This window comes from Echeneis naucrates, chromosome 1 (genome assembly GCF_900963305.1).
Source record: "Echeneis naucrates chromosome 1, fEcheNa1.1, whole genome shotgun sequence".
Lineage (NCBI taxonomy): Eukaryota > Metazoa > Chordata > Actinopteri > Carangiformes > Echeneidae > Echeneis > Echeneis naucrates.
In genome coordinates this window covers 10,319,474-10,345,477 of record NC_042511.1, presented here as the reverse complement: position 1 = coordinate 10,345,477, position 26,004 = coordinate 10,319,474, and the positions used below count along the sequence as shown (strand labels likewise).

Sequence of the window (26,004 nt, the reverse complement as noted above, 5' to 3'; positions counted from 1 at the left end):
TTTGCCATCCACCATTTAGGACCTCCATTTAGGTGATCAAATATAAAAGGCACTTATTGGCCATCATAACAAGTGATGGGCAGGAATAAGCATAGCCATCAACCTGCTAAACTTCTGTATTACACGATGCAATCCTCTTTAAGAGGATATCACTCCCATTCATACCAACTCCAATTTCCTCACTCAAGGCTGATCAATCCCATATGTTTGTCTCCCATTCTCAGCCAAAATATTCAAAATCTTTACACTCCTCTTATACATTTTAGTAAACCAGCACTAAAAGTGTCCCTCCATAGCAAATGAAAACATCTTTTTTTTTTTTTTTTTTTAAACACAGTCTTTTCATAAATGTACATTTTCAAGGACATATTGCTTGTAGGAGATTGCGGATAACATTCTTGAGGAGTGATGCCACCCACATCCTTGGAGACATCAAAAAAGAGGGAGGTGGGATGAAGACTATGGGTAGGGTATTGAATTGTTTCTACTTTTTCCGTTCTAAGTAATTGGAGGGGACCCAGCCCTTGCGGGGAAGCAGGCTGTCCTGCACCTGGCAGTACCACCATCCATTAGGGTTTCTCTCCAGTACTTCCAGACAGGTGCCCTCAGTGAAGCCCATAGTCTCCTCATCACCACGATAATCAGCGATGGACACATACACATCCCTGCCTAGGTTACTGTGGATCAGTTGGTTTTTCTCTATGGGCTTGGGCCGTACTGTGGACACAGGGATGCCATTGCGTTGGTTAACCCTGCTATGGGTGTCCTGCACGTTGCTTGTGCTAAATGCGCTCCCTGAAGACCCAAGGCTGGAGCGTTCGGTGGGCCTCGTCTGACTTTCAACGACTACATGTGGCCGCACAGTGCTGAAGGACGCATTTCGACGGACGCCAAGAGTGGCAGAACCAGAACCATAATGATCACTTCTACCAAGAGAGTCGTTTCGCCTCAGAGACCCTGTCATGTAGTGTGCATCCTTGGGTGGCTGTGTTGTGGTCACAAAAACAGACTGAGGTCTCACTGCCACTTGGCGTACACCATTCCTCATCCGTACACCTCCGTTAACCATCCCAGATGGCTTCGAGAAGCCACCAGGAGGCTTAGAGGGAATTGGTGGGGTGTTCCTTCTCATCCCTTGATGTTGCTGGGTCAGACCCTGAATGTTGATGTTGTTGAGGGCCAAAACATGCTGTTCATTTTTCTCCAGGCTGTTGGACTTGCTCCCACCACTCCCATGTCCATCTGAATCTAGCCCACCAATATCAGCCACTTGCCTAACAGGTTCCAGGTAGTACGAAGGGGCCCAGCCCTCCTCTGAGCCCCAACGGATGTACCACCAACCACTCCCCTGCTTCTCCAAAACCTCAACCTCCACTCCAGCTGGAAAGCTGAGCTCAGAATCCTGCACCTTCTTGTAGGCATCCACAGAGCGGTAGAGACTTGGTCCTTCCACATCTGAGTCACCACGACTCCCTTTGGAGTAAACAGAGGACAGATCTGAGGTGCTGCGTGAACACATTGAGTCCTCTGAAGATATGACAGAAGCTGTTTCAGAGTCATCACCACGCGAGGGTTTCATGCCATGTCGAAACTGGCTTGTGGGCCTCAGCTGCCGTCTCAAAGAACTGATGTCCATCCTCTCAGGACTCTGAGGTTCTGATTTAGTCAGGAGTGGTTTAGGTCTGACAGAAGGCTTTGGCCTAGTGGATGGGCTTTGACCTATTCTCTGTTCCACATCTCTGGTGAAGGAAGGGCCTTTCTTGGGGCCTCTGCTCAATTCATCTGATGAGGAGAGGGGGCTGTTTTCCTGAGACCTGAAGCTGATATCTAATTGTCTGCCCAAGGTCTGACTTCTGCGATTCATCTCTGGTGTCATCGTCTTTGTGGGCCTACCGGCTAAAGGTGATGATCCGGAAGGTTTTCGTGGGACTGTGGAGGAGTGGTAACTCTTTGGAGAGTTGGGCTCACTGGAACCTTTGGCAGAGGTTCCCTCAACACCACTGCTTGGCCTGAAGCCATCATTCTCATAAATACACTCCTCTTTAGAAACTTCCTCTACTGACCTGAAGGAGGCTCTTCGATGAGTGAACACAGGAGAGGCCTTAGAAACAGGAGGGGACGCCTTGCAGGATGGAGGAGAACTGCGGTACTTGTCTGTGACCACACCACTTATTTTCACATCCAAAGCACGGTCATCCTTCAAAGAATCTGTGTCAGACTCACCTTCACAACCAATTGCAGGAATATCATATTCTGGTTCCTCGTACACAGGCCTTTTTGGTGGTTCTGAAGTTTTGGAGACAGAGTTAGTAGGAGAGGGAGCCTCCTCAGAGTCTTGCTTTTTCACAGGGGGAGCTGGCGGTGGGACTTTAGGGCGGGTCAGGGTGCTGGTTCGACGGCTGAGGTTCGGTTTCTTGCGTTTGTCGATGTAGGAGCAGGGAGCCCATCCCTCCATCTCTCCAATTTGCACATACCACCAGCCTCCAGGGTTCTTTTCTATTACCTGCACAACAAATTAACAAAACCTTTGAAAAGAACGTTCTAGAACATTTGCCAAACTTGCTTGAGACCAAAATGGGTTAAGTTTTGGACAAAAACAAGTGCGAAGGCAAGGATTAACATTTTCAAATGACTGGATGGTCAAAAACATGCTGATCCAAAACTAACCCTGACTTCCACATTAACGGCAAGGAACAAAACTAATAGTAAAACTCATAGCACCTTCACTAAATACAGGATTATGGATTCCATATCGTTAATGTCACCTAAGTCTTTGTAGAGTCAATTTTGCCTCCATTACCATTGATCTCAAGGTCATATCTTTGTTGTCTTAGCTTTCCTGTCTGTCTTTGCACAGCACGTAGTAGACATAACGATTCAATACGCCCTGAATGTCTCATCTCAGTGACAACAATGTAGCTCTGCCTTCTTACATCAGCCTTTTGTCCTCCACGGAAACTGATGCCATCAGAGATTGAGGACTGGAAATCTGCTATAGTGTAATACTCTGCTTCCACAGCAGGGGGCTCTGGTGGCTTAGGTAACTGGAATCCCTGTAAAGAAAAAGAATATTTAAGAAAGGATATTTAAGTGGCTGATATATTTAGAAATTTGCATACTACATCTTAGTATGACTTCATAGTGCGTCCAATACGATAAGAGTAAATCATTGATTATTTCAAGATATGGGTTGTGACTCAACATAAAATAATAACATCATACTATATATATATATATATATATATATATATATATGGACAGTATTAGAATCAGATGATCAAAGACAAGCTGAAATTGTAATTGTGTTCTTATTATACTTTCTTTTTAAGATGTTGGTAATATGTGTACACTTCAGGTTTTTGTTTAATATTAATTGTTACATTTCGCCCCTCTTGGCTATTTTCAAGATGAGATGCTTATTAAATTCTTACCAGGTTGGTGTCTCTCCTTGGGGGAGGCTTTTGTCTCAGATTCGGAGACCCTAATGAATAAGACAACAAGAGAGTTTAAGAAAATGATTTCAAATTATTGTTTGGAAATTAACCATAAACTAGCCAACACAAAAAGTCATATGACTGAAAAGGCATCCACACACCAAACATTTAAAAGGTCCCATGTTAATATCAATGTCACACCTAAGTATGCAAGTAAGGACACCACAACCATTAGATAAACCAGCCACGTAGCTTACCAACAGCACTGACGTCAATGATGTCTTTTGATGCCACATAAAAAGCCTACTCTCCTTAGCTACAGTGCAATAATCGCTTTATTCATGGGTAGAGAGAGCACAACCATTTCCTAATGCAGCACAAAAACTCACCAATTTCCACTCTATGTGGTGCCACTCTCGCAACAGCTGGGGACCCTGGCTCGCCTCTCCCTTTATTCTCATTTAGAGCAGCGCTTGCTGCTATTCCTAGACATGGGCTGTTGGTGTCACGGCCTGCGCTCAGCCTCCTGCCGGTCTCAGCATTGATTTCAGAGGCATAGGGCATGGGAAGGCTGATCTCACTCTTGGAGATGTGGCGCTCCGGTGTGGTGCTAACCTCTCCGTCTGTCTGTATGTCCTTCTCGCTGACAGACTTTTTTTGTAGAAGATTGCTGATTTCCATGATGTTTCCAATGATCTCCACAGGTCCTGTTATTGTCTTCTTTCGGGGCGAGAACTCATCTTTCATCTTTTTCAAGTACGAGGCTGGGGCCCAGCCTTCTTTTCCTAAATATCTGGAACAGATGAGGAAATAAAGATTATTGCACAACTTTGAACTTTGCAAATTTTAATGCGTCTTATGTGAGCCCCTCAACTGGAACCTGCAGTCCCCAAATATGTGTATGCCACTGAATTTGGTGGAATCTACAGAATAAGATCACAAATGAAAATGTGCTCTTGCATTCATATACATCAAGATTCTGCATATTGAAGTGAAGCAGAGGTAGCTTAAGGCAAGTAAACAGAATGCATAATATATTGCAAAGAGACACTGCATCCCCACATTTGGACATTCAATGTTATGCTAAATGAGCCATTTAAGTGCTTTGTGAAACAATAAGTAATGTTCCAAATGCATCTCTGAGTGATTTGCCCCTAGGTGATTCATTTTCTGCTCAAAAAAGTTCTGATCACTCCAGCTTTCCACTGCTAAACAGGCTACCATATCCAGCGTGTCCCATTCATCTGGAGGATTATTTGTTGTTGGGTAACGTGCTGTAAAATGATTCCCTGTGCATTGTAGTGAGGGCAGAGCAATGACAATGTTTATGTGTACATTTTGCCTATATACCTTATAAATATTATACCAACATCAAAACAATGTTAACAGAGTCCATCTTGTAGATATAGTCATGGCCAAATAGTCTGTTAGATAATGTACCACTTCTCCAAAAAAAACAAAAATTGAAATTACAAATGTGTAAGATTTAACGGGTTTATTTCTTTCATTTGCATTGAAGTAACACAAAAAGCAGAGGAAAAAAGTATTGCACATGAAACTCCAAAAACTTGGTAGCATATCATCTAGAATGGATCGGTGAAATTGATTTCTTCTTGTAACAATAAATCAGATTCTCACACATCTTTAGAGGAATACTGGACTCTACTCTACTTGCAAATTGCTCCAGGTCTTCAGGATTTGAATGATTTTCCAGGAGAAGTGGTGCTTTACCTTACTTCAGTGTAAAGGAGCCAATATCTTTGACCATGACTGGATGAGCATGCACACATGTATTTGCATGTGTGTGCGAGATGCCAAAAGGCAGTATGTGATAGCAATCAGCCTTGCAATGGAACTCCACTTTTATGCTCCAAGGCATGCAAAGACAAAAACAACTGGCAGGAAATACACACTGACTGAGGAAAAACACATATGCGCAGAGAATCATCAGCATGCACGTTATACAGTAAGTGCCAGACAGAACAGCATCTGTGGATATTACTGGTATCACCTCAATACCATTAAGCAAATGAGAAGGGCAGGAAATTAATCATAGCACTAAGGAATTATTCCTCAGGACAATGTTAGTGTTCCTTGATGACTGAAATATGACATATTCCATTTTTCACCTTTAGTGATAATGTGGATTCGATGCTCATGCAGAGCAAGTTATTTTACCTGATAGATAGTCCATTCATCAGTGTCTACTCACCTAATGTACCACCAGCCCTCCAGGTTCTTTTGGATGACCTCCACGGTGACCCCTTTCTCAAAGCTAACTTCATCCTTTCCTTGACTGGTATATGGCTGTATTGTCATATATTTCTCTTCTGGAGATTAAAAAAAGTAATTGAAAAAGAAGGAGACAGAAGATGAGTCAAATGGTCTTCAGATAGTCCAAGCCTTATGAGTCAAAACTGAGTGACATCTACTTAAAACACTCCATCCTAACACAAACACAGCTCCCCTCGTTTTTGTTATGCTATACAACAGCTTCCTAATGTTGCTAGTTTCTTATCTGCACTCAGCCTCATTCAAGCTGTTTGGACCCTGATGTGATGTGGTGTTTGTCTGTCCTGAGGGAGTCTCCTCCCTGAACAGCAGGCTGACATCAGGCTCTCCTTCAAGGAGATAAGATATTTGGATCAAGAGGTCTCTTATCAGATCCCAATCTGACCGCCACCCTTGTCCCACGCTCTGCTATGGTTCTGAGGTCCTGTAGGACAAGAAATCCTAAAATGGCCTAAGAGGTGAACAGGGGATATAGAGACACCAAAGACAATGATGACAGGCGATGACAGGGTGGTACTGCAGATGGATCAGACCTGGTTTTCCAGCAGTGCGCTGGTTTATTTCAATGGCCAATGAGTTGCTGTGGTGTGCAGAGGGGGAAAAATCATCCATATATGCATTAATTCGGCTTTAGGTAGCAGAAAATAGAGAGAAACAAATGAAGTGAGAATGGGATGTAAAGAAGTCCTGAGAGTATGACCATGGAGGGCTGCGGGATATAACATTGATAAAGTTAAAGCCAAAAGCAGGAATGACATCAAAGGCATGTGTGGTGTGTTTGTTCATGTGGCTGCAGGCTTTCAATAGGTGGGGTATGTCCAGATGGCAGGGGGATTCACGTTCCTCTCCTGGCTATCATTCCAGAGCAGCTGAGGTCACTCATGTGGAATGTCTGTCTGTGAACCTGTGTTTGTAAAACATGCTATATGGAGAGGTGTGTACTTGTGTGTGTGTACATGTGTGTGTGTGTGTTGGAGATGGGATAATACAGATGGACTGGGAATAACAAATGGGATGGCTGGGACTTCTACCTAACTGTGCTTGTTTCAGATTATCATGTTGTTGCTGATAATTCCCCGAGCATGTATTAATCATATATGTATGCCTGAATTGCTTACAGGCGGTACACGTGCCTCAGGATCCGCCACCGCTGTGTGTGTATGTTTGCGGGTTTGTGTTGGCACCACTGTCACAATGCACGGACTGACATGGGTTACTGTATGTGTGCAGTCAGCAGCACTCTACAAATCAAAGTAAGGACTAGCTGTAAATGATAGCGCTGTGTGAAAGCACAGACTGCCGTCAGCAGGGTGGAGGGAGGGATGGCTCATACTGAACCCTGCAGCCCCATGCACCACCCCTGTGACAATACAACAAGGTTGCATTGCCATCAGTAGCCAATCTCCACCTCAAGAGAGGTCACAACACCCTATCCTGGCGTTGTGTGAGAACAAGACAAATTGCTTGCATTTTTTATTTTCTATATCCCAAAACCAAGTCCTTCTTCTCCTATACAACAGCTTTCTTCCATTAGAAAATGACATTCTCCAAGAACATCAGTGCTAGGTGATTGGCATTTTTGTCCTTTGCCAGCGCTGCATGCTGTATCTTTAAGCTTCTGTGCTGTAAAACCTCACTCACCCATTTCTTATTGCCTGCTCAGCAATGCCTTATCAGGCAGGGACAGTGGCACCTTCATTCTCAAAGTAAAGAGCGTAGAGGATTAGGAGAGGAAAAAAGTGGGAAGACATTAATTTAGTACTAGTCAAATGATGCTGAAGATGAATTCCACTTCATCAGGCCAGAGCTTGTCTTAACTTTCTTGCAACCCGAGGCCAAATGACACACTAAGCCATTCAACACACAAAGAAACCGATATTCCCAGGTTTGACTGCGCTACTGGGAAAAGCAGACGGACAGCAAACAGTCAGTGAACAACATGTGGAAAGACAGTAATGCAGTCACAGGGCAAATTGGTGATGGCTGGAAATTGGAAAATCCAGTTTGACATGACTCCAATCGGCAGCAGCTGTGGTTTTCATGGTGAAACTATTTTCGATGGTGGAAAAAGTTCTTAGCTTGTTTTGCTATGTAGCCGGCACACCACCATATGAGACTCTTCCACCCAGATGTCCCCTATAACCTCACATGTGGCTTTATCAATGTGCTTCCTTGAAGCGAAAACCAGCAAAGCTAAACTAAGTTTGCCTCATTGAATAGGTCACACAGCCGTACCCACTAAACATATACTTACTTTTCCACATGTCGGGCCAGCTGAAATCCAAATACCAATGGTGAGCAAATCTGGAGTGTGATACCAACTGATGTATTTCATTTACAGTACAGCTGCTGCTGAATTATGATCACATGATTTTCAATCAGAAACATGTGCTGAGAATGGTATGCACACTAAACTAAGTATGCGCAAGTTTTGGAGGTTTTTTTTTTGTTACCTGCAGGGACATTAACAAATCCAGGTCTAAGTGCTAACAGGTACAAACATTACAATTTCCCCATGCCCTGCAAATGCCTGAAAGGTAGCCACTGACTCTCAATAGATGATGCTGTGGAATAAACGTGAGCTGCTGAGGCCCCTTTAACCTCCCTCCTCTCCCCTTTCTCTGTGTAATTCAAACAACTTGGAAACAGCCAGCCCCAACTCTGAAGTGTGGTAATATTCAGATTTTCACAAAAGGAGCATCTCCATGACTCAGCTTTAAGGTCATAAAGCTTGAGCAATGTTGAAATATCAACATGAAGTCAGCTGACAGGGCAGTACTGTGGTTAGCACTATCGCCCCACAATAAGAAGGCTGCGGGTTCGACTCCCGGCCTGGAGTCTTTCTGTGTGGAGTCCACATGTTCTACCTGTGCCTGTATGGGTTTCCTCCCACCGCTTAATTGCTTGCTCTAAATTGCCTGTAGGTGTGAGTGTGTTTTTTGTCTCTGGATGTTGGCCATCCTCGCCCAGTGTGAGCTGGGACTGGCACCAACCCAGAAACAGATACGCAGTAGAAGATGAATGGATGATATTGGCCAAGCCACCAGTATATCACAGCTCTGATAAATAGAGGCAACCAACTATTCACACTCACCCCACAGCCTCATCCATCCCCTCTGGTCTGCACTACCTCACTGGAATTTCAGCACCTTATTAATCATTGCACATCCTCCATTGAGCACCTTAGTCACATTTTTGAATATTTATATCCGATATTACTACTGCACACACACCTTATAACTACTCTGAGTAACTACTACTGAGTTCTGTTTTTTTACTCTATACTGTGTTTATTCTGCAGCCTCAATACAACTCATCTGTTTTCCTGTTACCATTACTATAATAATTATAACTATTACAGCTGTACCTGTCACCGTGAAGCATAATATTTTCAGTCTCATATGTTAACTCAGATTGCAAAGATAATTGTACCAGAAATTGATATCAGATGGTGTCATACTAAATTATAAAAGATAATTGTTCAGCGAGCCGTGGGGAGGAGTGATTATCGTTCAATCAAGACGAGTTTATAAAATGAGTTGTCTTTGTTTATTTTTTCAATTAAAAAATCTTTTTTCAGTTCACACTTAAAAAAAAAAAAAAAAATAGATGTCCCAGAATTAAATTAAATTACATTTAAATCTATGTTTCCATGTTGCAGTGGTTGTGCATTATCATACAACTGGGATGTTAGCACTGTAATTGCATGAACAGGATTTGCTCAGTGATTTTACTCCTATACATGCCTTATGAAGGTCGCTGGCTCTTTTCTCTGGGTACTCCAGTTTCCTCCCACCGTCCAAAGACATCATGTTTGGGTTAATTGGTGTCTCTAAATCGTCCGTAGGTCTGAGTGTGAGTGTGAGTGGTTGTTGGTCTCTGTCTGTCTCTGTGTGTTGGCCCTGTAATGGATTGGCGACCTGGTGACCCTAACCCCGCCCTGGCCCAGTGTGAGCTGGGATTGGCTCCAGCATCCCGGAAACAGATAAGCAGTAGAAGATGAATGAATGAATGAGCATGCCATATGATGCTAAACTAACAATAACAATACCAAAGTGTTAAACAATGTTGGCAGCACAATGTTCCACAGTTTTATGTGATATCATTGACTAATCGTAGTGTTTTTTTTTTTTTTGTGGCAATAAGAAGTGACCAATCATAAAAATGTAAGTGAAAGCCTAGAAACATTGTCAGCAATAGTCAAAAGCTTTTTGTCATGGATACGTCAGAATTTATCCAAAATTTGGATAGATGGAAAAACAAAACAGAACAAAATTATATTGGAATGTAGTGCGTTTAGGTTAGGTGTAAAATCAATATACAGAACAAAACGTAGTGTAAGTCTTCATCAACAACACAATCATATAGGCCTCATCTTGGGCTCGATTCGAGAACATAGCTCCCAAGACTGATTTGTGCCTTCATTCTGTTGGTGAGCGACAGCCCTGTGAGTCACTCTAAAAGGTTGGGGTGTGTGATTAAATACAGACTGAAGGTTGGTCTACTGCTCCACTTTCCCAGTTTCTCAAACTCATTTTGGCCGAGTCTCACTGTGCTGGGAGATTTGTGTGGTTAGGTTAACAAATGCTGTTTCCCTGACCTCATATATTGTATGCTTTGATTCCAATCCATGAATGACGCTACACTGTGAGGTAACCCTGAGTCCTTTGTACCTGTGAATGAAATGTTGCGGTTGGAATTCCTAAATCAACTCAAGTCAGTGAGTGGGGGCTCATGTCTCCTTACAATTTCCTAGTGCTGTGCTCCACAGCAAATATATGTGACAACAAGGACATGTGGCCTTGTATGTTAACAGCATTAATTTTCTGAGCAACAGTATGGACTCTCAGTGTGTGTTTCTAAAGGAAGCAGGAGCTATCATGTGTATTTTGTATTTCTCTCCAGGGCTCTTTAAAGTTGAAGCACATACCACTCCACCAGAGTGTGTTGCTGTTCCCTCTCCTCTGCTTAATCACTAATCTATGCCCTGCTGCCCAACAACAAGCCAGCACCTGGGAGAAGGTGATAACAAGAGCTAGTCCACATATACCAACCAAAATTGTTGGATAACGTTTATACAGATCCAGGAACAGCTACCATAAGTAAAGTATGGTAATCACAAGGCATCAGTTATAGGCCCTGAGTAATCCTGGACCCAAGAAGATGAGTGACAGACAGCGAGAAGAGAAATCTGGATTACAAAGCAGTGACTTGCTCCTTCTTCCACAGATGCTCATGTGCTCTTTGTGTTAAACCAAAAGTGACTCAACAAAAGTTGCCAAATACAAATATTAAACGCAAGAATGTTTTCCTGCATGCCTTCTTTTTTAAAAACCTCAATACAAAATGTGAAGGTCTTTATCAGCATTTAAGCCCTAGGAAACTTGCTTGAATTAAGAAGCAACACTGTTACACAATAATTTATGTTCACAGAGTCTAGCAGCCATCAAAGTTGTTGCATATGTGCTGTGGGAACTTAAAAGCCTTAATTATCCAAATCTGTTTAATGTATTATCATTTTGTTGTGAAGTGTGAGCTGAAGATCATCAAAGTTCGATAGACTGAGATTTGAAAATTTACTGTCACTGCTGACATGGCCTCCCAATATGCTGCTCCTAGTAAATAATCAGGGCCAGCTGCTGTTGATTCTGAATTGCAAGCATGGAAATTAGATTTTTTTTAAATGGGACAACAAAATATGTGAAACTACAAGAGAGGTGAAGCTGCAGGGGAAGGAATTTCAGTCTTTTCTTACCTTGTCCAGGTTATTATTATGGTCACTTAAATCAACATTTTACATGGAACAAAATAATCTCCAGGCAAAGATATCTTTATCTTTACTTGATCCTCTGAATCGCAAGAAAAAACAAAAAAACAAAAAACAAAAACAAACACCAACCCTCTCTCTCTCTCTCTGCTGGCAACTCCCTTAGGACTTCTCTGAAAGATCAGGCAACTGGGACCAAAGTGAGAACTCATTTTTTGATTAGAACAAATACATGTTTCCAAAATCTTTTTCAAAATCCTTATCTATTTGTAGATCACACCCGGTTCTTGTCGCTCTTTGATGTTGTTGGCTATTTATTGTAACTATATATTCCATGTGTGTGTTTGTGTCTGTGTTAGTCTCCAAGTTCACCTCTGCTTTGCTGACGGTTGACTATACCCCCAAGGGTCCAGCGGCGGTCCAGCCTCTTCAGATGAGCCTTGCGCCTCTTAGTAACTGATGAGGATGAGCAGCAAAGGGGGGAAAAAAAGAAAAAGAAAAAAAAAGAAAAGAAAGAAAAAATAAAAGAAAAGAAAATGGAGTTAGTGTGAGAACCATAAAACAGCAAAGTTAACAAAGGCAAAAAAAGGTGTTGTCAGTAAAACAGAAACGGTTTCCAAGGAACAAAGAAAAAGCTTATGGATTTCAAGTCTTTTTCTTTACGTAGTTCATCCAAAACCTGCAATGCTCTCAATATGAACTCAAAACAAAAGTCAAAAACATGAAGGGTTAATTTTGAAGCGCTGTCTTATTCACTTTGTATGGCTTGAGGTTAGTGTCCTGTTTTGACACTGTTATTATGGTGCAGCATTTATTGGTGTGGTTTTGTACTATTCAGACGCATTTTAAAAAAATGAGCTTGAACTTTAGCTTCTTTAGATTTTTAATCGAAGACAGTAGCCAACTGTGCCCTTCAAAACAAGTTTGAACTTGCCTCAATGAGCAAATTTCTCTATTCTGACATGAATGACCTGTTTTGGCAGTCTGTCTTCATCATTCCCACTTCCTGTCAAGTTCCCCTCCATCCTGATCACCCTCACGTGTTTCACCTGCGCAGCCCTTTTGTGTATACAAGTCCTGCCTTCTTTCGCTTCGGTGCCAGATCATCTTGTTGTTTTCACTGAGTTTCCCTCGTGTTCTGACCCTTTGCCTTGTGGATTTTGGATTCCCTGAGCAAGTCTAGCGATTCTGTACCTCTGCCTGTGCTTTGTGGATTTTTGGGTTTGGCCCTGGACTGTGTTAAACGGATTTGCCTTTAACTCCAGCTTGTCTCCGACTCAGCAGTCCTCTGTTCCCTCGTAAACTTGTTAAACTAACATTTCTCTTAGTCAACACGTTGCATCGAAATTTAACCAAAATCTCTGCACAGTCTTTAACTCATTTAACTTGAATGGAAGTTGATTTTTGTCAGATGGCTATAAAATTTTAAGCAGCATCCTCCTGCTCAAGTCATACTTTTGTGTTCGAAACAATTGAGTCGATGAGAATAGCTTTATTTTAAACTCATCTCTATTATGCAGGCGAACCATTTCAATTCAATTTGCCAGGTCTTTGCCTTGTTTTGATGTATTTTGAAGAATTTTTTCCACATTTAATGTGAAAGTACAACAAAATGTACTTTGTAATGCATCTCCTCAACACTTGCAATAAAACCCACGTCTGTTGCCCTGATATTGACTTTTAATAGAGCCTGAGAGCTGCATTCAACCGTTCATTCAACATTGATTTACTTAACTGCTCTTTAATACCCCCTAATGACGGTGAAACAGAAAAGAAAATCTCTGCTGCTTTCGGCATATTTCTCGACACACACATCAAAGCCAGCCTGTCGTTCATTTTGGTCCAGGGTTGGCTTTCTCTAAGTAATTTGAGAGAACAGTACAGTAGGACCAAACAAACAAACAAACAAGCAAACGAACAAAAACGACAACAACAAAAAGCACAGCTTTCTTCTTAAAAGTCAAAAGACGTAGCACAGGAGGATTCCTCCTTAGGGTTTCAGTGTGTCCTGTCCAAACATAAACCCAAGCTCGAGTCAAAGGATTATTTCCTGAATAAAACTATAATTTGTTTGGATTGTGACATTTTTTAAGAGGGGAAAATGCCTTTCACAGTGGCATCTCTAAATGACTTGTTTTAGCTGACCAGCAGTTAGAGAATGTGAAAACATTTTAGATTTGGTTTCTTCCTGTCACAACACAATATATACACAACATAAACATTTTCAGATTAAGCATAATGTATGTGATCCATTCATAATACATCCATTATACACTTGCATCTTATTTCCTTTTTCTTTTTTAGATTTAACAATTGAAAACCAAAGGATATTAGTATCCTTGAGATGATTCTGGGATATGAAACAATTTCTGATTTGAAATCAACTTATTTCTGTTCTGCAGATACTAACACACATTTCTTATAGAAACAAGGTAAGCTGACATTGCATTGATGAGAATAAGATTTCTGTAACATTTCTATATTCTCCATGTAAAAGTACAGATCTGATAGCACACATAAACTACTAATTACAGTAAGGTTTACACCATACGTCAGTGGGAGCCTGTGCCATATGTTGCTGTTGTGTGCTGAACTCTCAACCTCTGGCACTCTTTCAAACCTTGGAGCAGTAAAGTCACATAAAGAGAAAATACATTAATTAGAATTATATAGATGACAAGTGAGACAACACTTGTCATCTATATATCTATCATCTTTGATAATCTCATTCGTTAGGCCAGTTTCTCCATCTTCCGTCTTTTTCTCAACCTTATCTCGCCATCTTTTCTGCCTACCACATCCGCCCTCTCCCTTTGGGTGCTTCTGCTACTTGTCATTTCTGCTCCCTTTCGATTCTGCCATGCTTCTATCCAACCCACTAAGCACCACCCTAGTCCTGTTGACCTCCTAATTGAAATATCAGCTAAAGGGAAGACACAAAGGGAAATGTTATTTCGAAGTAATTTCAGCAGGGCTAGGCAGCGCCTGTCGGTTCCTCTACAATGAGCAGAGCTGTCAGTGGAATTAGGTTACAGACCTTGCAGAGATAATGAGACATAAGAGACGACAGGAAGCAGGAAGGGGGGAGATCAGAAATAAGAAGTGACGATGTGTGCAAACCAAAAGACACCAGGCCTAATGGGACAGAGGACTAGGGTGGAGGTAAGGATGAGAATATAGAATATAGAAGAATATATATGTGTGTCTCTGTGTGTGCGTTCTTGTATTATTTTTTTTTTTGTGTTTGAGGACAGGTTTGGGTTAAAGAATGAGGACATTTTTGCCTCCCCTCACATCTTCAAAGAGTTGGTTCAAGCTCAAATGTGATTTTCAGATTTGGGTTATGGGCATTTCATTTTGTGTATGCCAAAAACGTCCTCACAAGAGTAAAACCGTGCTTATGTGTGTGTGGGGTTCTGGCAGGTCTGTGTGTACTTGCATGCAGTTCTGAATTCAGGAATTTTGCACATAAATTCACCAAAGAGCTTTGGAGACAGAAATAAATGAAAAAAATGAACAATTAGCCAGTAAGCTGGCAACTTGGCAACTAAAGAGCTGCATCATCATCCTAGAGGTGTACAGTATGTGTGTGTAGAGCTTAAAAGGCACCAAATCGCTGGACCCCATGGGTTGAAATGGATGTTATGACTTGGATATTGGGTTACGTCAGCACATATTAACGAGACAAACATCTGGATGCTTTCATACACACCCTTAATATTTCTGGCTCCCTTAGAAAAGCCAGCAACATCTATTGGTTAATAAACCATGGCACCATCTTTGTTTTGTTACCGTACTCTACTGCAGATGTAGACTGTGTACACACAAGAGTTTCGCAAGTATAATTTCTAAGCATGCATGTATGTATGTATAATTTTACTAATCTCTGATGGATCCCTTTGGTCTAAAAGCAAAAATGGGCCAATGACAGAGTGAAGAAACGCTAACCTCTAGCAGTTAGACTAAACAGTAGGGAGGAAAGGGTCACAACAAAACAAGGCTCCTGCAGGAGTCGCAGCCTCCCAGGGGAGTTGAAAGGAATTTTCTGTGGTGCCAAAATATTGCTAACCCTTTGATAACAGTCTGGTACCAGTTCAACATAGTGCTATGGCTTTTCTTCAGGGCTCCCAATATGTGAGTGGAGTTTCTGAGAGTGTGTTCAAGTAACTTCAATTTACTGCGAAGAAAACATTCGCTAAAAGTCATTGTATAGAAAGCATGGCCTGTTTCATGCAGCCCTCTGAAATTATGAGTCAGCCAGAATGACATTTATTGTATGTCTTTCCCTGTTTTATGAATCTAATAATATTATGTTTGTATGTGGCTGTGCTAACCTTCTCCAGTCCTGGAGGTGCCAAGATCCAAATCATCTCTGGTTCCATTCTGGGAGTCCAGGTATGTGGCCGGTACCCAGCCCTGCTCCTCTGCTGTGCTGACAAACCACCAACCTAGAGGAGGGGAGAGAGAGAAAGGAGAGAAACCAGGGGAAGAACTATCAGTGTTGTTAACACACATCGTGGCCTAAGAAATGGTAGTGAGCATCATTCCCAAATGGTGAATTACAGCAAACAATGGAAATTACCCAGCATGATTGTGTCAGCTGTAGCACAATGCACCATGACTGTAAATGAGCTTGCGCTGGCACAATGGCCCATTTAGATTGTGTGTAATGCTGCATGCCTAAAATGTTGCTTATGTGTTGGTGCCATTCCCAACCTTAGAGCCTCCAAGTTGAACAAATAAAACGATACAGTACAAAAACCTGGGAAGCTACAAACATGGGGAAGCATTGTTAGGCTGCACTTAGCTACAGCAGTATAGGCTGTTATCAGCATGGAAACACACTGATAATAATAATGTTAACATGATTATGTTGAGCAGTTATATGTTATGCCATGTTAACATGTGTTCATTAAGCACAAAATATGGTTTAGCTAAGGTAAAAATGCTGCAATTATGGTTTTTAGCCATTAAAAATACTGACACCAGAGTTATTTTAATTCATTCTGAGAGGACCAAGAAGAAAAGTACATTGAAATTCATCCAATTGTTGTATTTCACTGAACCCAAAGAAAAAGTGTCAACCTGCCGGTGGACCCCAAGCATAGGTTCACAAAGTTCTTAGGACGCAATGGATTTCTGGAAAGCCAGATATAACAGACAGTACTGTCGGTTCATTGATTGTGGCTCCTGATACTATTGTATAACAGCAAAACATCAATTTGAAAATCTCCAACAAAAAATTTACTTCATAAAGGCCCGATTCATTTTTGTTCATCAGGTACGTACAATTCAGACACACTGCTGGACAAAAACAAATTAATGGGAACTTCCAGCTTTTTCTGGATTACCCTACATCAATGGAGCAAAAGATACAATTAAAGTGCCTTCCTCTGAGTCATTACCCATCCTCAATTTCAAGCTGCATCACTCCATCAAGATCTCACTAAATGCAAATTGCAACCAGCTAAATGTCATTGCTTGTTGGCCTGGGTGAGAATATGACTCCTCATAACTGGAGTGTAATACAGTGAGGTTTGGCAAGCCCTTGGCTTCTGGGACCTTTTACAGAGGAGACTTTCTGACTCTGCCGAGGTGTCAAGGCACCGTCTGGCTTCTGTGGTAGAGGTAAAATAACTTGTAACTTTATTCAGACAGGAGAAGTCAAACGATATTAACTCATCCTGCAGAAGATAAATGATGGCAATCCATTTAAAAGTTAAGAACTGTGACTTCATGGTGGTGCTCGGGGAAAAGTCATGAGATCACCCAGGACATTAGGCTTCTTTCTCTGTCGAGTTTAAGTTCTTGCCAAGATATTTCAGTCTGTTCCACATTTTCCCAGGCTACCTATCCTTTGTTGCTTTTCCCCAAATCTGAATAATCTGACTTGCATCTGTAGGGAGTCTCGCCGAGAAGAAAGCTTTTCCACTCAGGAACGAATCAAATGTCCCAGTATAATATTATACCAATGCACTGCATTTGAATATTATTTCACTTGCATCATTCATACCGTGAACAAAGTCATAAAAATCAGAGATGTTGCGTTGCTGTCTTCAACACTCCTCTGATACCGTATTCACTAGGCTGACTGGTCACAATTACAGAAACAGCTAAGGATGCAACCAAAACCAAAAACGCAGTGAGACAAGTCACTTACATCAATTACATTTTGACATTTAGAGTCAACCTTTGTTTAAGAGTGGGTTCCTTGAAGTCAAAGGCCAGTATCGCCATGGTAGTGTGTGTTAGGATCATATACATGTCTATACATATCTATATATCTAGATATATAGATATATATGTAGATATAGATGGATAAAAAAAAAAGCTGAACATATCAACTTTAGTAATATCAACGTCAGGAGTGAGATCATGTATCACAGTGTTCTACCTTTTACATTGAAAAAACATAAGACATATTTCAATTTACAACAACTGTGCAGATGGATACATTTGCAATGTTAATGTCCACAAAGGTAAGTGCTGAAAATTATATGGTTGACATAGGCACCTTCCATTTCATCACTTGCCAGGGTTATAAATGGGGTGGACTAAAGTATATATATATATATATATATATATTTGTCAGTGCAATTAAGTGTGTGGGTTTTTTTTTTTCCACCCCCCCCTTTCTCTTTCCTGAAACAAACCCCTAATTTTCATCCAACGTGTTTAAAGCTGTATGGCTCAGCTCTCTGATGTGGTTGAAGAGGCCTTAGTGAATCAATATCACACCCTTTTTTACTACAGCACCAGACACTAAGCACGTTAACACATATTATGAGCGATGTGGAAAATATGCCTGTAACGTCGAGCTATATCACAGGGAAAGAAACAGTCATGCTAACAAGGAGAAGGGCGTTCCAACTGTACTAAACAGGCACAGTGTAATGAACTACATAGCAGAGATATAATAGAAAAAATCTATTCACCCCCCTTGGATATTTAAAACTTTCATTGCTTTTGTAAATGAAACCATGGTGAAGATTACTTGGCTTTTTTGACAGCAATTTGCAATAAACAAATAAATAAATTGTATTTTTACAAAATAATGTCAATAATGTCAACAGCACTGAGTCTGTGTGGATATGTTCCAATCAGACTGGCACATCTGGACACTGCTATTTTTCTCCATTCCTCCATGCAAGACAGTTCTAGCTCTGTTGGGTTGCCCGGGAATCGGCCGTGAACACTTCTTCAAGTCCAGCCACAAATTCTTGATTGGATTGAGATCTGGACTTTGACTTGGCTACTGCAGAGCCTTCACCTTGTTGTCTCTGAACCATTTCTGTGTAGCTTTTGCTGTGCTCTTGGAGTTGTTTTCTGGGCAATAAATCTTCCAAGTTGTAGTTCTCTTGCAGATTGAATCAGATTATTCCCCAGGATTTGCCAATATTTTTCTGCACTCAATTTTGCCCTCTACCTTCACAAGCTTTCTAAGGCCTGCTGCTGAGAAGCAAACCCGGGGATGACTTTGCCACCACCACGCTTCAAGGTGGAGATGGTGTGTTTGAGGTGATGTGGAGTGTTGGTGCACACCAAACATAGTCTAGCGTGATGGCCAAAAAGCTCAATTTTTGTCTCATCAGACCTTCTCCCAATTGACCTCAGAGTCTCCCACATGCCTTTGGACAAATTTCAATCGAGATTTCACGAGAGCTTTTTTCAACAGAGGCTTTCTCTTTGCCACTCTTCTATACAGCTTCAACTGGTGAAGAACCCGGGCCACAATTGCTGCATACGTGACACCCTTTAGTCTGTCCTGCCCGGGGGAATACTTCTTATAGGCATTGTAGGTTCAACACATTTCATCTATTGCAAAAGTAAACTCATTTATCAATACAGAATTTCTTCTAGCAGTACAATGTCTATGTCAGGGCTTCCCTTTTTAAAGTAGTGAAGTTTTGATTCTATTAAGTTTATGTGGCAAATATTTAGATACTGCAAAAAGTCCCCAACCAAAAGAGGCATACTCAAAGACGAGATAAAAAGACGCTGAATGCATGATATGTTTGGCATAAAAGAAAAAGAATTCATGAATTTATTCATCAACAAAATTACTGATTAATTTGAAAGTCTCTTAGCTGAACCATAAAATGGCTTCTAGTTGAACTAATGCTCATGTTCTGGTTTGCAATGCTTGGTGAGTGCTGTCATCAATACATGAGTACTTACTATCAAGACATGAGCAAAACTAAAAACTCAAGAGTTTTTGAGAGGAGTTCTTTTGATGGTAAATTCCATTAAATGTCCTGTGAACATTACAATACCCAAGCAAACTTGTTTAAACAGATGTACTTTAGGAGCATATTCCTTTAAAAAGGTAACAAGCTAAAAAAATGGGTCATTACCTTTACAGCATTTTAAACATAATAATGCATAATAACACAAAGAGGCATTAAACCATAACTGGGTTGACACACAGTAAAGGAGCCAGTCCAGCCCCTGCATGTGGCCTCCTCCCTCTTTCTACCGACATAAGTACAGAGAGGCCTCAGGCACCCTGACCGTGACAGCTTATGAGCAACAAAATACGCCTTCCAACACACACACACACACGCACAAGTTCACACAAAATCCGACTGTAATACTCCCCTGGATTCCTCCAGAGTGGGTCATGTCTCAGAGTCAATAGAGAAGTTAATTCAACGAGAAGGCCTTCAGACACGTGAGGTGATGGAGCAGTGTGCAGCCTGAATCTCCATGCTGTTTTGCTCCTTTTCAGTGTGCTCTGAGCGCTGGCCCACTGGCTGCTTTCTAATTCCCGCAGAGGAGTCACGGAGCAGTGTGGCTTCAGGAGAGGTCAATGCAGTTCATTTTGAACTTGTAAGGATTCATGTCACAACTTTTTTGCCTGCACAAAAGCTGGCATACACAAATGCTATAACCAGACAATAGCTCTGAATGCTAAATAACTACGTGAATGTACTTCGTATGTGTTTATATGTGTATTAATCTTTTAGTGCTTCTCATTACAGGAAATCTTCATTTATTTTCTGCTTTGCTGCAATATAAAAGGTCTGCCTCGCAGTAAGAATAACTTGGCCCATATGTAATACATTAGGACTTTTACAGATTGATTTATTGCAGCGACTCAAAAAGCTAAAGAAATATTGGAGCCACCTGTAAAGCGGAGAACACACTTTATTTGCAGAGACAAATGCAGGAACTCTTTCTCTCGTTAGCCCACCTGGCATGTGGTGGAAAAACAGAATAATACATTTCCTGTGCTAATGACTATTCTGTATCAACAGTGGTAGTCTGCACCTCCCAGTTGCTATATATGTCACCCTAAAGCCAATGAGAATTGTAAAGAAAAGAGAAAATAACGAGCCTAACAATAACTCTAATAACTCACTTCTATACTCTGATAGAACATGAACAAGACAGTAAAGGCAAAATGATAATGAAACCTTATAATAAACATGATAGACAGCTCTGTATGTGTTTTTTGCAACAACTCTAAATCAAGAATGATGTGATTTCATCCAGTAAAAATCACAGCTGCTGCACTGTCCACAAGGAAGAAACTGACTGATGCCGGACTAATGTTGGTTACTGAAGTAGAGATGCTGGGAATTAAAAGCATGAAAGGCTTTCCCCAGAACACACACACACAAAAATATGTTTTCATTCCTAAGGTTGTGTACTGTAGAAGTCTCTCTCTGAACTGCTGATTGAAGCTGATTTTAGAGTGCAAAATTAATGATGTTTTCACGTGTTCAGGGCATAAAAATAAGTGAATGGAGATAAATGAACAACTTTGACTGACTTGCATATATTTGTTGTTGTTTTTTTTTCTTTTGTCTGCACAAATCCACACTGAAACAAAACAACCCAATGAGGAGCTACAGCATGAGCACACATTGTAGTATGAAGCAAAGTTTTGGCAAGACCTAGTTCCCATCTAAATCAAGCTCTGGAGAAAGTGAGCAAAATAAAATAAAAAAACAAAACAAAACAAAAATGAAGGCCAGAAACCATACACATACATACTACTTCCACAGACGGTGAACAACGGGAAGAGACAGAAAAGTTAAGAAAAACAAAACAGAGATGCGGATGTGAGTACAAGCGATAGAACGAGAACGATAGACACTGTCACTGTAATAGCCAGTTGGCAGAAAAAGCAGACCTGAGCCTTGAGAGAAGTGGGCTGACATTCATGTGTGTGAAGCCTACAAAAAGATTTCACTTTTCCTGTATAGCAGGAGATCTGGGCCAGAGATTGGCAGCCAGATGGAGAAAAGTTTGGGGGTGAATCTAAAATGGGGAATGTTCCCACTTGTAAATACAATGGTTATGGACATGAAGCACTTTGTTTCTTTTTATCCTGTTAGTGACAATACCAAATATTTCTGACTGGGGCTGGGCAATTAACAAAAAAGTGAAAAAACATCATTTAGAATCTCTCAAAAACCACACTTATCTGAGTTTTGTTTGAGATGTTGATCTCATGTTTTTACATTTTCTTTCTTTGGGTTTTTTTCTGGGAGTCTGACAACAACAGGTCAAGTGAGCTCGACTGTTTTGGAGTGATCAATTAAAATCTTTGGCAGATTTGAGGGCCGACCTGAAATCTGAAAATGAGCTCTTAGAATGTTGGCCTCTACTGGACATTGCATTGCACATTCATGCTATAAAGAAGGTATATTTTTTTGACTTTCAGGCTCTGCACATTTCAATATGTCAATAAAGTATGTTGTTATATGCATAATGGGTCACTGCATGAGCAGCACAGCGGCGTGGTGGTTAGTGCTGTCACCCCACAATAAGAAGTTTGCAGGTTCAGTTCCTGGCCTGAGTCCTTTCTGTGTAGAGTTTGCATGTTCTCCCTGCACCTGCATGGGTTTCCTCCCACTGTTCAAAGTGTGTTGGCCCTGTGATGGACTGGTGACCTCTACAGGGTGCACCCTGCCCCGCATGTTGGCTGGGATTGGCTCCGTTACTGCCCGCGACCCGGAAACGGAAAAGTGGTAGAGGATGGATGGATGGATGGATGGGTCACCACATATGAGTAAAACAAGTGCGTGTGTGTGTGTGTTTGTGAGTTACAATGATGAGCAAAGCAATCCTAGAGATCTGCGAAATTTCCATAGGATTAGAACATGGGTGATCATTTCCAGCCAAGTGTCCAGGAATTTGGTGAAATTAAATCCCAACCCACTTCATCTAAAGTAAGCATTCCAACATTAGAGGTCCATCAACCATTTTTTTTTTAAATTGATTTACATTCTTTTGCTAATTTGTCTGACATAACATATACGCACCCATTCTGTAAGATTTATGAGATGCTCAACAACTAATGACTAATACTCTGAAAGGTTATGCACCAACACCTGCTCTTTCCCACATTTGTACACACACAAACACACACAGCATAAAATATGAATATGTAAGATAGCATTGGGGCTGTAATTGGTTTCCTTACAGCGCTGAGCTCTAATTTGAGTTTCTTGCTATACTGTTTCTCTGCAAGCAATAATTGCCTGCTTTCTCACACTGGGGTAAAGAGGCGGTCAACCAAGCACAGCAAAATAATCACTGACCATTGTAGAGCTGGGCCCCCGCTTGAGAGGTTTGGAATAATGAGAGATGTATGAGGTGCTTTCGATCTAAAAAATTTGACGAAAGGTAAGAAAGCAAGAAAGAGAGTAAAGGGAAGAAAGATTAAGTGACATGACAAAGTCAGGGGGACCCAGCAAGTATTTTTCTAGGGCTTCAAAGCTGCACATTGGTTTGCCATCCAGCTACAAAACAGCACTTCTCTTATTTCAGTTTAAGGCTGTTCTGTCAGAAATATCCATTATGTGACATTTGGACGTGACCCACAAGGTAAATGTCATTCTTGCTTCAACCTCAAAGCTTCCAATTAGAAGCAGATTCCCTGGAGAGCAGTGAGAACTGGAATGCAGCGCTGCTTTTCAGGGCAACATATTGAATTGTCCTGCTTACCCTTCTGCAGAGATTCAAGGAATATGCCTAAAACAGCAGCAAAGCAACTGATGCTGCCTAAAACCAGCTGTGAAATCAGCCACAGTGTTATCCTTAAGATGGACTGCATCAGCTTCATCAATGCGATTAAACTACAGCCATGGCTTCATATTTAACAACATCCTTTTCACACAACTTCTAGGCACAATATAAACAATAAAGTGATTGAATCAGATTTCCTACTGGCATCCAAACACAACCCTTAACAACTGTATCTGTGCATTTGAAAAATGCACACGAAGCTGTTCATCCAGTCATTGACCCAGAATAGTTTGGATCAATGATGGATGGCTGGCCTGCAATATGTGTGTGAATTTGCAAGTTTTTCCATTCCCAATGCTCTAGTCTGAAAGTGGTTGTGACACCAGAAAACACACCAAGCAGTATATTAAAACTGAGCTAGTCTCTTTAAATGCTATAGATTCTTACCTTTCAAAGGGATCTAAGGAATAATTGATTTCTAGCTGCGATGCTTAAGAGCTGAAAGGTAACCCTGTGTTTTTATCTAAGGTGCCATTGCAGTAATGGCAGCTTGTCTACATCCACCTACAGCCTGTATTTTTGTCGAGAGGAGCAAAGTGAGCAACATTAATTAAAGCTTTCAAGGTTCTCTCGCTAAAGGTCCTGTTCATTTTCTGCACTGTGACTTGGAGTAATGCCGCGGACTGTATGAATCGAATGTTGAAAGAAATCGAGCATTGCAGCGCTGACTTCAATCTCAGTCGATCATGGTTACTGTAGTATAAAAAAAGCCAACAATAGAAACAATAAACCTGATTTGTTTGGGAAAAATATATATAAATATATATATATATTAATTTCTACAGGATATTGGCAGACACTTTTATCAAAATCACTTCAGTGAAGCAAAAGACCTTGATGTAAGTAAAGACTAATTACTATCAATTCAATAAAAGCAAGGAGATCAGGTATGATCAAGTTCTAAAGGTTAACATCTGCACAAAAACTGGCATGTTTACACATTACCTGCAAAAGAAATGCAGATACCCAACACAGCGAGTTTAATGAAATGGATCCTAATCCATCAACATCCACAAAAGATTTTTTTTTTCTTTCTCAAAACAAACAAACTTTTGGAAGCTTACTTAATGTGCCCAACCATCCGAACAGCCTTTGTTCAGGACACAAAGAGTTTCATATCCAAAATCTTCAAAATTGAAAGGTACAGAATTAGGGGGGCACCCTAGACCTTTTTCTAAAATCTTCCTAGAAAGACAGCGCTTATTTCAAGGTTCTGGTCTTTATTGGCATGAAGATGAAGGCATTACATCTCTGTTTGAAGCTCATGTTACCCGGTTGAAATTTTTAAAACAACCTGGGGTCCCATGACTGAGCCCGACTTGTTACAAGTGAAAGGGGATAGTTGGTGGTACGCTTTCAATATCCAGTGTTAACTAAACATCCTGCTCTGTGGGATCAAGCTAAAATCTCTGCATTGATCCACCATATGTGTCCTCCTCTGGCACGCACATGCACACACACACCTCCCTCTGTGTAAATTTTCCTGTCATGCTCATTAAAGATGACAGACATTTCAGCAGCCTGTCAGTTCTTTGATGGTATCTCTGTTTCTATGTTGAGTCACGCTGTTTTAAACAGGAGTCCCTCAAAGTGGCTACGTGGTCAGCTCCACTACCCCCAGATTGTATAAGCTCAGCTTTTTTTTTTTTAAATGACTGCCTTGTTGTGAAGCTAACTAATGCAGCTAAGCTAAGGTGTTGTAAGAACAATAGTCAGTCCTTTCCAGACTCAAGATGTACCGCACTGATTGATGCTGGCTGTCTGTTTTTATAGCTTAGAGTAGAGCTACGATACTGTTCGCCTCCAGCCTCCAACATAAACTCTGTCTAAAGCAGCCTCCTCTGATGCAGACCATCCTTTAAACTCACCCTCAGCACACCTTGATTAGTGACACGAGCTGCATTTGACAGCCTAAGGCAGCAGGTATGTCAGGCTAGCTTCTCATGTAAAGCTCTTTAATGCCACCTCCAGACAAGGCTGTAAAAGGGAAATGCCACATTATTTCAGATTGTGGAGCTTTGATTATTTATCAATTGGCAGTCCACTAAGGTATTTTGAAATACAATTCATTCCACAGTTAACAGTTAGATTTTCATGGACATTGTTTTATGATGGTGATCAAATGTGATCATTTGAAGTTCTGATTGTAACATCAAGTGAGTTACATGGGAAAAAGTCTTCAGCCAGACAAACCACAACTCTGAGGACTAACTTCTGGAATGGCATTATTGGTTAGAATGAGTCCAGCTCTTGGCAAAGGTGTGGCGGGAAAACGTTGCCAAAACTCAAATCTCACCCAAGCAGCAATTACCTGCTAACAACCAATGGCTCACAGCTGAAAGATGTGCCATATGGCTAATTTATAGTTGAAGCCCCCCCCAAAAAACGTAACTTCTCTCAGTTTCCAAAACAGAGCATTAATATTATCTGGCAACAGAGCAGGAGGTTGGTTATGTGAGGTGTGGAGGCAAA

At 41.1% G+C, this 26,004-nt stretch overlaps 1 protein-coding gene across 2 annotated transcripts in view; it reads right to left on the bottom strand.

Annotated features, from left to right (window-relative positions):
- Positions 1-308: 308 nt before the first annotated feature.
- sh3pxd2aa (SH3 and PX domains 2Aa) overlaps positions 309-26,004 on the bottom strand; it is a 100,106-nt gene continuing 74,410 nt past the window's right edge. For both annotated transcript variants that reach the window (XM_029504865.1, XM_029504873.1), the window contains exons 8-14: positions 15,828-15,941; positions 11,866-11,949; positions 5,647-5,764; positions 3,824-4,227; positions 3,432-3,481; positions 2,934-3,053; positions 309-2,503 (exon numbers count right to left, since the gene is read on the bottom strand). In XM_029504865.1, coding sequence (XP_029360725.1) covers positions 485-2,503; positions 2,934-3,053; positions 3,432-3,481; positions 3,824-4,227; positions 5,647-5,764; positions 11,866-11,949; positions 15,828-15,941 — 2,909 coding nt within the window. In that variant the 3' untranslated portion in view covers positions 309-484. The remainder of the gene's footprint in view (positions 2,504-2,933; positions 3,054-3,431; positions 3,482-3,823; positions 4,228-5,646; positions 5,765-11,865; positions 11,950-15,827; positions 15,942-26,004) is intronic.